The sequence below is a fragment of the Camelus bactrianus genome, chromosome 2 (genome assembly GCF_048773025.1).
Source record: "Camelus bactrianus isolate YW-2024 breed Bactrian camel chromosome 2, ASM4877302v1, whole genome shotgun sequence".
Lineage (NCBI taxonomy): Eukaryota > Metazoa > Chordata > Mammalia > Artiodactyla > Camelidae > Camelus > Camelus bactrianus.
This window is the reverse complement of record NC_133540.1, coordinates 91,845,001-91,860,238: the sequence shown is the minus strand read 5'-3', so window position 1 is coordinate 91,860,238 and position 15,238 is coordinate 91,845,001. Positions and strand designations below refer to the sequence as shown.

The 15,238-nt window shown below is 38.2% G+C and overlaps 1 protein-coding gene across 6 annotated transcripts in view; it reads left to right on the top strand.

The window, feature by feature from the left end:
- The first annotated feature begins 2,531 nt into the window (after positions 1-2,531).
- The window catches only part of HNRNPD (heterogeneous nuclear ribonucleoprotein D), a 17,718-nt gene continuing 5,011 nt past the window's right edge, over positions 2,532-15,238 (top strand). Inside the window, exons 1-4 of one of the 6 annotated variants that reach the window (XR_012500296.1) lie at positions 2,532-3,086; positions 4,978-5,034; positions 14,060-14,228; positions 14,837-14,998. Coding sequence is in view for 4 of the 6 variants with exons in the window: in XM_074346107.1 (XP_074202208.1) it covers positions 2,851-3,086; positions 4,978-5,034; positions 14,060-14,228; positions 14,837-14,998 (624 nt within the window). In the remaining 2 variants the exon portion in view is untranslated. The remainder of the gene's footprint in view (positions 3,087-4,977; positions 5,035-14,059; positions 14,229-14,836; positions 14,999-15,238) is intronic. The other 5 variants (XM_074346107.1, XR_012500297.1, XM_074346119.1 and 2 more) reach the window with 5 other exon arrangements.

Here is a 15,238-nt window from a genome sequence, read left to right as displayed (position 1 = left end):
CCTGGAGCGTGGAGTTTCTCGTAAGATGGACATTGAGAAGGGACACTACTTCCCTGCAGTGGTCTGGGCCAGTCTAATATAGTGCTAATATATCATCTCCAGCTACTTCAACATTAAATTTTTACCTATGAATATGGAATAAAAGTTTGGTTTTCTCCTTCTTAAGGAATTTCACACATCAGCAAGTGGTTAGAGGAAGCGTTTTTATGCTACAGATAAAATGGAATGGTGGGCAGAGACTTAAGTCCCTGGAAGAATACCTAGTTTGCCTGAAAGATCTTAAACCTAGCAAGTTGTCATTCAACAATTCAACCAGCAATTAGTTTACTATATCTGAGTGTGTATACACATATGCATGAGGTAGGAAGGATACAAAGAACATATTATCTTTAATTTTCAGGAACTCATGGTCTAGTACAATTGCATATTTAGAAGAGCAGAAGCAAGGATAAAGGCTGTGAGAATGGATGATTAATTCTGCCTCAGGGAGCCTGAGAAGTCCCAAAGTAGTAACATCTAACTGGGGTTTTGAAGGAATAGTTTACCAGGCTGATGAGGAATGAAAGAACTAGGGTTGAAGTGACTTCTAAGAGGAATGCTGGGTGGATAGGAGGTGCAGGAGCACAGGGTGCAGAGATTTGGACCATAATATGGGATATGAGTGATAAGGCATCATACATACTCACATAACATACAGTACAGGTGTTAGCTTTAAAATCATTCCTAGGTTTTCTAGAATTTTTAAGTATAAACTCCAAGAAGTCCAGAAGCTACCGGGCTGTGTGAATTAAAACGAACCTTTGGGAAAAGTCTTATTACTAAAAGGCAGGTACTTCTAAAGCTATTTTAAGAGCAAAAGAATCCTCTCTTGACTGCAAAAGAGATTGAAGAGACACCTCTTAGGTGATCTTCTTCTTAGTTGTCTCTAAATTGAAATAATTGGTTTGAGCACAATACCCACTTTGTTCTTGGTTCTTATTTTGACAGGTGGAGACATACCTGTAGTCACTACCACTTGATCTAAGATACACATTCTTAGCATTGCCTGGGTATGATTTACCTAATACAGGAATTCAGCATTTTTTAAGATGTTTTCAGAATTTGATCTGTATTCCTGGGTTTTAATTATTCTGTAATGCAAATTCTGCAAGCTTGTCTAATTATAAAAAAAATTACATGCTTTTAAAACCCTCCTTTGAGATTTCTGGATAGCGTCAACACAAATTCATTTAATTACATAGTGGAAAACAAATAAATTTTTCGGAGTTCTTTGCTATATTTCTCACTAGTCTTCATTTCCTCAGTGTCTGGGCACATGCTAAACAGGCAAATAATCATTTGTTGACTAAAGAAGTACCTAAAAGCTTCATTTTCTTCTAGATGTAATTGCAGGAAGCTGCAAATCCCAAAGCCCGAATAATCCAGTTTCCAGCCAAGGCACCTGGGATTTCTAATAGGTCTATTAAAGAACTTGAATGTTATCCGGCATAAAACGCCTAGCGGTATTTAACAACAATCCCCGCCCCCCCAAACCCCCCAGCACCCCCCCCCCACAACACAACAGAAAAACCTTGGGAAGATGATTCACAGCATATATACATTCTATTTAGTACAAGGACTAAAAGGCATTAAATTAAACGACTGGTTGATCTAATCCACTTCCCAACTCTCAGGATTTTCAAAGAATCTTGGTAGGTTTCAGGAACCTCAAATAAAGCAAGCAAAGCGAAACAATCCCTGTTCCTTAAAATATGCAAGCTACCTGAGTATTTTGACGAAAAAGTTCTGGAGAAATGCAAGCAAGTAAAAAAATCTTACTTAGAAAGCAAATCTTAAAAGAAAAAGCAGCCCTAATCGTCAGCAGCCTCAGCCTGCTGGCCCGGGGCTGGGAAGCCCGACGACGACTGTCGGGGAAACCTCAATGTCACCCGGTCGTCGGCGACTACGGTGGGAGGAGAGCTGCCGCAGGCCGCGCGCGCGCCGCCAACCCCGGCACCTCGCTCAGAGCACCGCGAGCCAGGCGTCCCCAGCAGCCGCGTGGGACAGAGCCGACACCTCAGGGCAGCCTTCCTTCCAGGGCTGGGACCTCCCGCACAGAAGGAGCCGCCGGCTGTGCACCTCCCCTTCCCCACTCCCAATCCGCAGGCGCACAGGGGACAGTCGTCTTCCGGGAGGCGCTACCACACCCCTGCCCGACGCCGCTGCTCCTGCCCGCTCCTGGGAGTGGGGGTGGGGTTGGTGGATGAGCGGCCAGGAACCCTCGCAAAGGCGGGGGCGGAGGAAGGAGCCCCTCTAGCCGCGCCTTCGAAACAGCGCTCCTTGTTCTCGATGGTCCCCGCGCGGCCGTCTTATCGAACGCCATTTCCGGTTCCTTTTAAAGGCCCCTAGCTGTGCTGCGCGGCGCGTGAGAGGAAGGCATAAAAGGGAGCGAGAGGGCGGGACCGAGAAGGAAGGGGAAAAAAAACTAGCGGTAGAGGGGGCGGGGGAGGTGCAAAGGGCGCGCTTGCGCGTCACGTGACCGGGACGCGCCGTTCTTCCGTCGGCCATTTTAGGTGGTCCGCGGCGGCGCCATTAAAGCGAGGAGGAGGCAAGAGCGGCCGCCGCTGCTTCTTATTCTTTTTTAGTGCAGCGGGCGAGAGCGGGAGTGCGCGCCGCGTGAGAGTGGGAGGCGAGGGGGGCAGGCCAGGGAGAGGCGCAGGAGCCTTTGCAGCCACGCGCGCCTTCTCTGTCTTGTTGTGTGCTTCGCGCGGTAGAGCGGGCGCGCGGCAGCGGCGGGGATTACTTTGCTGCTAGTTTTCGGCTCGCGGCAGCGGCGGGTGTAGTCTCGGAGGCGGCGGAGGCACTAGCACTATGTCGGAGGAGCAGTTCGGCGGGGATGGGGCGGCGGCGGCGGCGGCAACGGCGGCGGTAGGCGGCTCAGCGGGCGAACAGGAGGGAGCCATGGTGGCGGCGGCGCAGGGGGCAGCGGCGGCGGCGGGAAGTGGAGCCGGGACCGGGGGCGGAACCGCGGCCGGCGGCACCGAAGGGGGCAGCGCCGAGTCCGAGGGGGCGAAGATCGATGCCAGTAAGAACGAGGAGGATGAAGGGTGAGTAAGGGGCGGCCCGGGATAGTCAGGCCCAACTATCCCCCCTCCCCCTCCCTGCCCCCCGCCATTAGGCCTCGTTCCCGCTCTCCGCCCGCCCTCCAGGCCCAATGCAGCTTTCCTTCACTGTTCTCCCTTTCTCTTCGCTGGACTCCCCGGGGTTTTCATTTCCTTCTCCCCCTGCCTGCTTATCGCCCCCTCCCCCATCACACACGTTTCCACCTTTAGCCGTCACCATGCTGTTCCCCGGCCCGCCCTCCTTCCCTCCCTCGCCTTGGGTCTCCTCCCACCGATTTAGCCGCCAGGATTTTTTCCCGCCTGTCGAGGGGTACCTTTTTTTTTTTTCCCACTGTCTTCTCCCTTCCTGGTTTTCTAAAGTCCTCGGCAAAAAACGCAGTCAGACACAAAAGCCTTTATGCCTGGACAACTACGGTTTATTTGGTGCCTCCTAACTCTAACATCCCAAGACGATGTGTGGTTCTTTATAAGCACATGCTTCGGGGAACATGTAGGCTGTCCAGCTCTGCTCCTCCCGCCTCGGCTTCAGGCCGAATGTTTTTCAGTATTTTGAGTAAGTTTCGCCTCCACCTCTTCGTTTTTCCAGTATGCACTATCGCACAACAACTTGCTTACGTAGTCTCTACTTTACAGCTTACAGAACCAATTGGCCCTGGTGAAATTTCCCAAATCGCCTGTTGGTGCGTTGGTTTTGCTCCTCGGGCTTTCCTTAAGTTCCTTGTGGGCTGGGCCTGCACTTGACTGGAGCTGTTCTGCCTCCGCCTTGCTGACTGCCCTTCCCCCACCCCGCCGAGTTACTCTGACCGCGCACCTTTTTCGCGCCTTCAGCTATTTGGGTCCCCAACTGTTCGTATAGGTTGTACTCCTGCTTTACGTTTTCTGTGCAATTTCCATTTTTTAACCAACACTCCCACCCCACCTCGTGCCCAGGATCCTTTTTTTGGTCTCTCTTGATTTCTCCTTCCCGCTCTCTCACTCATTCAAGTCGAAAGAGGCCCACTAGCCTTGTACCATAAAATGAACAAATCCTGTATTGTGCCATGGCATTTTTTTCTTTTTTGCAGGTTTTTAAGTAGTAATTTGCTTTCTCCAATTGGAATACGTTGTATATATTATTTAACGCTGCATTTATTTATTAGAGCATATTGGGAGCGGGAAGCATAATACAGGAGTTAGCAGGAGGGACTAAATCGGGGTTCTTGATTGGGTTTTCTTGTTCCCGTTACTGACTGCTGATCTTGGGTTAACGCTTCCATTACTTTTTGTAATTGGTTGTGTGTATGAAACTTTTTTCACTCTAACAAGGAGAAAGGTGTTGGTGGAAGGTAAAAGCAATAAAATGTTGCTTTAACCCAATATTAGAAAATACGATTTCTTTTTTTGGAAAAAGGCACAAGCTTTGGAGGGGTGAGAGAGAAGCTCTTCGGAGTATAGGATTTAATAATCTCAGCCTAGGCAGACTCCTGTCAGGCTGTTTTGCCGATTGTGCTGGCTTTGGGAGAGTGGAGGTGGGATGGGAAAGTAGTTTTTCTTAATTTATCTTTTTTCTTTCCTTAATTTATCTTGAATTACGTATACCTTAATTTAAGAAAGGGATATGTTAAATATTTGGGAACTTTAACATTTGGAAGCCTTTAACATTTTGGTTTTTGTTTTCTGAATTCTATTTTTTGGACAGAGGCACCAAAATGACTAACTGTATAACTTGCTGTGTGGGGCAAGCTTTCTGTTTGATTTTTCAAATCACAAAGCAGCTGCCTTTGTAGTTATGTGCTGTTGAACTGAACTGTAAATGAATTAAAGTTTTAACCCTAACAATGTCAAAAACTAAAACTAGAATTTTGATTGGTTGCTGTACCGGTTGTTAATTCCCTAGCCATTCAAACTCCTCCCCACGACACTCTGAAGCAGCGACGGCACAGCGGGAAGAATGGTAAAACTTTTAAATTTTATTTTTGTCTTATAAAGGTTTCAGTAGTCATGCAGAGGCTGTGTACTGGTTAGTTGCCCACTGATCCCCAGGAAATTCTAGACTTTAGTACAATAGGATGTTTTATACCTGGGATATAAAACCTTTTTAGGCATCTTGTGTGATCTTTGGGCAAAATTGATGCTATTACATGGTTTTTGGTCTGTGGTAATGCATGTAAGTGTGGTTTGGGCTATTAAAGCTTAATGTAATTAGTAATGATATTTGTATATCTGGGCAAGAAAAATATTACTGTAATTTTAAATTTGATTTGTTTTTAAGACGAAGGTATTTTTGTTAACTAACTAATGCTATATGTGAAGGTTATTTGATACAAAGTATTTTGTGTTTAAAATGTCTTGCATGTTATACTGAAATATTCTGGAGATGTCAGTAGTAAAATAATTTTAAGTAGTGTGTGTATGTATGCAAAAATGAAGTCTTTTATCGCCAACCATATTTGTAAATAGAACTTCAGTAAGAATTGCATATGTATTATTAGAGGCGCTGATGTGGCTTTCCACTACAGCTTAAATCAGATTTTTAAATTTAAGTGTGATTTGGCTGGAATGTTAATTACAGTTGGTTGGTTGACGTGTGTTTCACAATTGCATGACTTCTTGGAAGGCTGGTAGATTGAATATTCTTTTTTCCTTTCCTTTCCCCTAAATGTTGGTATTTGAGTTTGTGTCCACCAACACTGGAGTTTAAAGAGCCAGTAACTTCCAGAGAGTTGACTTACATCTGTACAAACTATATTCTACTTTAAGAGCCCAGTTGAGATAACATTTAAATTTTACAGAAGTTTATTGCTATTATTTTCTTTCACTGAAATTTGTCCAGTTTTATATTGGAGATAAAACAGTGGAACCAGTAGGCAAAAGAACAAAAAAACCTGTCGTCGTAGTTTGACATACAGAATATGTGTTTTTGAAGGAAACGATTCTATTTGTCACTGTGATAGTTCAATTTCACTGCTAGGTAATAGTGGAAACTAAATAATAAAAACTGTGCTTTACTACATTACATATCTCAAATCTTATATAAGCACTTATTTTCATTAATTTGAAAAGCACTGTAAACTTAGGTTTAAAGGTCACTGTTTTGACTCTTGGAATATTTATATGTGGTCTGCTACCTTGAGTGACCTCTTAGGAAAACTGGACAATTAAATATTTATAGTTAATGAACATTTTAGATTATGAAGTTCACTTAAGTGAGTTTACATTTAACAAATTTAGCAAATAATATTTTCATTTTTAAAGTTTAGTATTTGGCTTAACCACTACTGCCCAGTCAGTTATCCTCATCCTGTAGATGTTCTTGTTTTCTTCTTGAACACACACAAAAAACTTAAGTCCTTTAATCTTTCTGATGTCTGTGCACTTGCCTCCCACCCCAATCTTTTCTTCTCTGTCTCCCAGTTTGAGGGAAGTTTGGCAGAAGTTTCATAATGATCAGTGGTGAGGTTAATTAAGACTGGTTACTAGATACAAAGTGATCTAAATTTATTAAAGACACACTGTGCGTTTCTTTTTAGTTTTAATGAGACTAAAGTGATGACAGTTTCATCCTAAAAATATTTTAAAATGCTTTTGTTGTAGACTTAAGTTTTTTTGTTTGTTTTTTTGGTGGAGGTACTGGGGATAAACCAGGCCCTCTTGCATGCTAAGTTTGAACTCTACCACTGAGCTATTACCCTCCCCCCTTAAGTGTTTTTTTTTTTAAAACATAAGAATAAACTGCTATTTTGAGGATGACATGCCTGTTACATCTCTAGTGGAGTGTGGTGTTTCCACAATTTACTGTGGACTTATAGAGTATTTTCAGAGTAAAATGTCTTCATGAGTTCACCTCATTATATGCTTTCCAACTTTTAACATCCCCAGTTTTTACTTAAAAGCAGTTGCACTGGGATTTCTCATTTTGGTGTGAACTCACTATGTCCTGTAAGGGCTATGATTCTTTAGGGTAGGTTCTTTAAAATATACTTACTGTCTGGCAAAATGTGCATGCCATATAGCCAGCTACCTGGAGGCAGAGATTTTAAAATCTCATGATCAGTGGAGAACTATAATATTGTGTTAGCTTTCAGACAGTTTTACAAGGTAGGTACTTTGACTTGCCTCCATTGGATGAAGCAGGAAGCAGAATAATCCCATTCATTTATCAGCCAAAGTACAGCAATACTTTTCTAATAGGACAGTTGATCTAGTCCTGTTACCATTAGTGTATAAACTCAAGTGTGATTCTTTCTGTTTGAGAATTTTGTGAATTAATTGTGCTATAGGTTTTCTCTTGTCCAGTTTTTAAGAAACAGGCCTACCCACCACGTTTTTATTTTAAATATTTGAGATTAAAATCTATGGCCCAGTGCTTCTGGGGCATTTTGAAATTGTTTCATAAAACAGTTAACTTTTAGATAAAGCAGTCTCATGCCAATATACTGGCCTTTGATTCAGTAAGTTGGATTTATTGTAAAGTTGAGATCTTGAGTAGGTGGGTCTGAATTTTGGCATTCTTTGGAACCTTTGACAAGTTTCCAAGCTTAAAATTGCAGAAATAGATGCCCCCAGATCTTGAGATAATGAACACGTAAAGGAGGAATACTTACATTCCTTTTTATTTCAAGTTCTTATCTATTACGAAAGATTAAAAGTCACCTGATCTTTGGAATTGTAGAATATTATTGAAGTTTTTCAGTGCTGCTTTTTGAGATAAGTATACTTTTGGCTGCTTCTATAAATTAAGGGTATATATACTTTGTATTTTTAATGTTCCCTGGGTATTCTGACATCTGTGAGGGTGTCCTAATATAAGACAGTTTTCATTTTACTGTTGTATATGATTTATGGCCAACATGGAAGATGATTAGTTTTAGCCTTTAAGTGATAATATGCCACGCTTGAAAGCATTAAAAAAGGAATAGAGTAATAACTCATTTCCTATTCCAATTAAAGCTGTGCACCTTGAGTGTGTGCAGATTCACAAATGGAGTGAAACAACTTCTGTTGAAGTTTTATTTGACTTTAGTTCTGCTTCAACGTTTTAGTAGATAGGGCACTGAACTGGATGCTGGAAGCGTGGGATCTGTTTCTGTTACTTCACTTCCAACAGTGTGGTCTCAGGTAATATAACATGTTTGTTACTTGGTTTGCTGATCTATGTGTTGGAAACAATGCTCACCACAGGAAGATTGACTACATAGCCTGCTTTCATAGTTTGTGTGTATTTGTCCCCGTGCCTTAATAATTGATACTGCCAGTGGTTTACTCCTGTGGAGTAAAGGTAAGCATGTTTTAGTTTCTGGAGTATTATATTGTACATTGGAGCTAGACATTTAAGACTGTTTGGGGGTGGAGTGGGGAGACTCGTATTACTGGCAGTGCTTGGCGAATACTCAGAGTGATAGTTTAGGTCATGTTGTGTAAGCTCCTGCTTATCTAGACTTTCAAAACTACCACAAAGCCCAAATAGCCAGGAAACCCAACTCCCATCTCCCCACCCCAAGTCTTAAGAGAAAGATAGATGAAAAACTGTCAGTATACTCAAAAAGCAACTAAAAGACAATGTCATAGAATGAATCTTCTATAATTTTCCTCTTATACTATTAAAAAGTAATGTGATTTTAAAGCAAGATTCTAAAATTCTATCAAAAACGGTGAAAATCATTTTCTGAGTTTAGTGTCAATACTTAAATTGATTTCTAATAGAAAACAATGTGTAGTAATCTCAGTTAACCAGAACCTTAACCTCTAGGTTAAGGAAAGCCTATTCCTTAACCTTTAGGTAGATGGGAGTTTACCTTGTAAAGCTGATTGAAAGTTTATTTTAAAAGTAAAAATGAACAAGATGTCATTCCTGTCTGGGAATGAAACAGAAGGGGGAGATTTTAGGGTTCAACATTGAAGTTTATTAAAAAACTGATGTTTATTAGCTATTATGTTTTCAACTTAGTTATCCTTTTCAGTCATTTAGGTTCAAAGTATGAAGAAATGAGATCTAATATATTAGCTAGAGGAATTAATCTTTTTTATTGACTTGTTAAAAGTTTGTTAAGCTGTTTCCAAAGTTACCTTTTACACAGATTCCTAAATGATAATATGTGAATACCATCTAGTTGCAAAAAGTAAACCTCACCTCAGCTTAGTTAACTACTGACTTAATTTTAAAATCTAAAATTTATAAGGAATAATTTCTTATCTGTTGGTGAGATTTTATTATACTTAATATCATTTTAGGATTTTAAAGAAATTATAAAATACCAGAAACTTTTTAAAAAAGAATGTAGTATGTTTGAGTAGCATTACTCTAAAAAGTGATAGTGATTGACCAGTCACGTTATATACTTGAAATGTATATCAGATTGACTTTTTTTTTGGTAGTTTTTAAACTGTCAGAATTTGTTATGAAACCACAAATGGAAGATCATGAGTTGTTAGAAAGTGTTTAAAAGTTACAGAATACATTTTTTTGTCCCTGTTCCAAAAGTGGGAAGAAATATAATAGTATTTATCATTTTACCTTGAATAAGGTGTTTCACAGTAAGGACTTGATAGGGAAATATCTTTATATAAAAAATACTTCCTGTTTCTGGAGTGTTAAACCTAGTGACCTCAGTAGTATTGAGAACATAATTCTTGGATGGGAAAAAACGGTATTGGAACAGTTTCCACCAGTCAGCAGTGCTCCATATATATTGTGTTTTATATTTTGAAATTATTCCTTACTAAAGTTTTTGGCATTTATGTAGAGTACAGACAAGCCATCAGTATGATTTTGGAACTACATTTTATTTAAGAGTCTTAGACAACTAAATTTCCAGTCTATATAGTTTTACACAGGATATTTAAGATTTCTGGGTTTTTTAAGTCTGGCATTAAAAATAATGCTAGGATCCATTTATATAAAACTCATCCTGGCTTTTTCCCCTTAATGTTGAAACTTCATATAGCCCGTGCAGATTAAAAAAAAATTAAGCTGTTAAGAAAATGAAAAAATTGTTTTATTAAATTATATGTAGATTGTGCTCTACCTGTTCTAAATAATAATTATTTTTATTGAGCACTTAGGATGTGTCAGACTATGTTCTGTGCCATTTAAATCCTTAGTACAGATTTATGAGGTAAACTCTTAGTCCTCTTTTTTACAGATGTAGAAAACAGTTTTGGAATTTTTTTTCCCTTAGGATCAGTTCTGGAGGAAGGATTTAGACCCCAGACAGTTTGGCTTACTGTCTCTAAATTTACTTTCTCTAAAAGAGAATGACCTAAATTCTCATTTAGAGAGTTATGTGCACTGAGTTGTATAACTTTGCCTGCCATTTAATATTATAATATGGTATAATATCAATATGTGTAAAGGCAAGGAGATTTCAGTTGTTGAGTAAGTGTTTTAAATTGAGTATTGTACTGTCTTTGGGGTGCTAAATAGCTTTACAGACAGGATAAAGAAATTAAACTTTGTATAAAAAAGTTAAAAAGAAATTAAACTTTGTTAATGCTGTAAATGGAGTCCTACACTTTAATGGGGATTTTCAATTGACTTGTAAGTAAGGATCAAGTTTTAAACTTACATTGCAGTATTAGGGGCCCATTTTTGCTAGTTGAATGAGTCCTCTTGTAGTTTTAACTTGACTGCTCAGGATTTTTCTAAAGTTCCAGCTCTGCTTCCTTGTAAAGTGTGCACATCTCTGCAGGGGTGAAGGCAACTTGAAAGTCAGTCTTTGTATTTAAGGTAGCAGAGGTAATCTGGCCAGACAATAGGTGGTGTACGTCAAGCAAGATACAGTAATATAAAATATAGAAAGTTTAAATTGGTATCATCTTGTACCATCTCATAATTTGAGAGAGAGCATGTCAGAATGCTGGTGTTTCAGAGAGGCTAAAATAAGTTCCCATTTATCCAGAGTTAAGATAACAGACTTTTTCTTACGTATTATACATTTATATCTTGCTGTGCCTACTGAATGAAAATGGGGTGGATTTAATATGTTCCATTTAGTAAAGATGGAATGGATTTGATACAGTTTGTGTTCATTGTAGTATATCCAGTTGTCTGGTTGTTAGTTGTGCAGCACCCTTTATTAGAGCAGAAGGAAAAGAGTGCTTTTGGGCTGCCAAAATGGTAATGAATTTGTTTCAGAAAGATCCAGTTAAGCACTTGCTCAGAGGCTGTTTACTTTTACTTTACACAAAATTTGAAAAATTGAGTGCTAGCTACCTAGCTACAGAGTGGATGGGGGAAACATTTTAGAACAGTAACTTCTGGTTAATCTAGCAAAAATGAAAACTGAAACTTGTTAAAAAAAGCTAAGAAATAAGATGCACTTGGTGTATTCATAAGTAATTCTCTAACTTCAGAAGACCCTATGGGCATGCTACAGTAGCATAATGTATTAGTGGTAACTGACCCAAAGAGTGTTAAATCATGATTACTGTATTTGATTAAGGCAGAAGAGTGTGTGATACATTGTAGGAAAAAAATTCATTCCAAGTGATTGAAGGTTAAAAAACAATTGGGAGAAAACCAAAAAAGGAGGGGAGCGATTAAGGAGAGCAGGCAGTGTTTGAAGAAAGGTGTAATAAATATTTGGCTCCTCATTCTCCAAAGGTGCTGGATAGCCGAAGTTTTACTACATATTTTGCTTTAAGTTTTTGAAAAACAGTAATCATTCTATGGAATATGTATAAATTATAGTTGACTAGAACACGTACTAAATTTCTGGGATTTGATTGTTAGTTGAGGCCTCTTCAGGGACCTTTTAACTCTAAGGTAGGTACATTTAATGACTTCTTTACTAAAGACTACATTGAATGTGTAAAAAGTTTCTTAAAGAACCCTTAATAGGCCAGGTGATGAATTAGTATGCTTATCTAATATTTAAGAAAACTGACTCCCAAAGTTGAGAAGAAATTTGGGGCTTGTGAATAATAGAACATGCCTCATTCTTGGTGTTACAATTTATTTCTTTGTAATTGTTTTTTATTTCTTAATTTTAAATTGACACAACCCAATAATAAACATTTTCTTGGTTGAATAAAATCAAAATGAGTTCAGTCTCAATATCTGAGGAACAGACTAGACACAGGATTTTGTTGCCTTTCAATTTTAGCTTTTTAAAATAAGGCTTTTGTTACTTACTCTCTTCAGGTTGAAATACTTTCCAGCTGTTAAACTATTGATGGAAAATATCTGTAATAATCACAGAAGTGGTAATTTAATAGTTATATTTCAATTTACTTGGAAGTTGTTTCTGTTGTAGAATTTTCCCTGAATATCTGAGCAAGAGGTCATTGCTTTATAGTCAGTTCTTTTTCTCATCTTTAAAAAGATAACAGTGTCCTCTTCACCTTGAAAGAGTAAATGTTGGTAATATACTTTCCATCTATGAAGGAAATGCTCTGGATCTTTAGGTTAAAAATAAGATGTTTAAGGGAATACAGATTGGATATTCATTGGATATGGAAGAAAATGTAATTGAGAAAGTACCTCAACTTTTGTTCCATGGAATTGGCAGTAAACATTAAAAATACCTATACAACATTATGGGTGTTTCCTTATGCTCATTTGACTGTAAAATACAAAAAGAGATAATAAATGGACATTTTATTAACAGAAGTCCTGAATGTTAAGCATATAAATAGCCCAGCTCTAGAATACAGGTACAAGTTGAAAACCTAACCTGAAATGGGAAGCACAGAATATGCCTAAAGTAAGACTTCTTTTACATTAAGTCAGCTTTGTCATTAGAAGTAAAAAACAAGTTTGTGATAAAATAGTAAAATCAGTAACACCTCAGTTAATCCAGCATCTTTAGGTGAAGAGGAAGCAAGATCTTTTTCTAGGGACAGGCTTATCCTCTTTTGCAAGAATTGGCTCTAGTGGAAATATCCTAAAAAGCCTACAAGATGGAGGTGTTTCTTGGTTTAATTTTTTTCCATAGCTGGAAATTAGCACCACATGACCATCATCATCCTTACCCTGACCCACCACAGTTATAAAGATAGGAGGCATTGACCAAACATAGTTATTCCGTGGTGAAATTAATCATTAGCTCTCACGTAACAAATTCTGACAGTTTACCCTTAGAATAACAATATCCAATCTTGTCTGTTTAAAGGGTAGGAGGTATATGTTAGCTCTTTAGTGGGGGTGGGTAAAGGGGGCATATGTAAAATGGATCACAGGGCTGCCAGATCTGAGCTTTATGGCCTTTTGCTATAATAAAAATAAGATTTCACCTTAATTTTTTCTGATGGGGAGTGTATATTTGGTCTTAAAGTGTCCTGGTGGTTTCCACTTACCACCTGTCACTTTTAGCATTGTAAAGATTTAAATATTTTGTTGCTGGTTAACTGAGGTTCTACTGTAAGGAAATCATCTAGGTTAATTAGTGGCTTGTGCTTCAGTGAATAATTCTTTTTGTTCATTAAATTGCTTATGTGATTACTTTTGTCTTCATTAGGGATTCTTAGCACATCAAAAAACTTGGTTTACAACTTAATCGTGAGATGTAGATTTTCCATTTTATGTGCTAAGAGTTTTGTTAGAGAACTGTTAAGACAGGAGCTTCAGCATAGACACATGCTGCTTGCTGTGGTTAGTGGAGACTACGTAGCCTTTATAAGTTTAATGAAGATTTGGAAGAGAAATTTGAAGCTGAAGTTCTGTATTTTGCTGTTAACCAATATTTAACTTTCTGTAATTTAATGTATATACTATTTTTACTTTGGGGATACATTTTTTGCAAGTCAGATTTAATCTGCTGCTTGCTCTCTAGTTTTTAATTATGCAGGCGCAGTAGTCATAAGCAAAACTTTCCAAAACTGAAATAGGGTGTTCCTGATATGTGGTTATATAGGAAGAATGACATTTTAATATACTGCCCAGTAAATTGGTGCAGTTTGGAAAAGTTATTGATGTGGATACTTAAGACAAAATTAAAATTTTTTTTTTAGCATTTTAATATTGCTTTTTGTCTTTACAGGAAAATGTTTATAGGAGGCCTTAGCTGGGACACTACAAAGAAAGATCTGAAGGACTACTTCTCCAAATTTGGTGAAGTCGTAGACTGCACTCTGAAGTTAGATCCTATCACAGGGCGATCAAGGGGTTTTGGCTTTGTGCTATTTAAAGAGTCGGAGAGTGTAGATAAGGTAGTGTGCTATGTGTTCTGATCAGTTAATACTATAAAATAATATGAATAGCTTGATACAATTAATCCATTATTTGTAATTTCCCCTTTTGCAGTTAATGCGAACGAAGAAAATTCTTGTCAGTACCTTTTATGAAAAGAGTCAGGTTCAAGAACTGTTTACTGAATATTTTTTGTGTGCCAGGGTCTACTAAATTAAAATTAACTTTTAAAGTATTGAGACTTAAACATACTCAATTAGAAGTATGCGCTATGACAAGTTCACAGAAGTATGGATTTTGAAATTTGTTAAGCAAGAAACTTGACAATTATTTTTACAATTTAGGCTAAAGGAAAGTAGCAGTCATACTTAGATTGCTGACAGTTAAAGGCATGGTGGTTTTTAGTAATTGATTAACAACATTCTTCATTCTTACTGACATTTAGGTTTAAACATTGGTACGTATTGGCTGATGTCACATTACCATAATTTGATAGTTTGTGAGCCAGTCAAACATAAGCCTGGCATTAGCTATATTTATTTAAATATAATTATTTTTAAGTAAGTTAACTATCTCTGAACTTTAGTTAAACTGTGTATCTTTAAAATGAAAACTTCAATTTCCTTAGGTGATGGATCAGAAAGAACATAAACTGAATGGGAAGGTGATTGATCCTAAAAGGGCCAAAGCCATGAAAACAAAAGAGCCTGTTAAAAAAATTTTTGTTGGTGGCCTTTCTCCAGATACACCTGAAGAGAAAATAAGGGAGTACTTTGGTGGTTTTGGTGAGGTATGTGATAATATTTTGACCCAGTTTTTGTCAAAATTAGTGTGAATATAATTGTCACATAAAAGGGTTTTCACTGGATTTTCCAGCAAATTATTTTGAAATTTGGACAGATTATGTGATTTGTTTTGAAATAAGGATAGTATAAATTTCTTTATTAGCAAATCTTTAAAGGTTAGATGGATGAATTTTGAAGTTTATTGAGGAACTATGGTATACATAACATTGCTGGGCGCAGGGTAC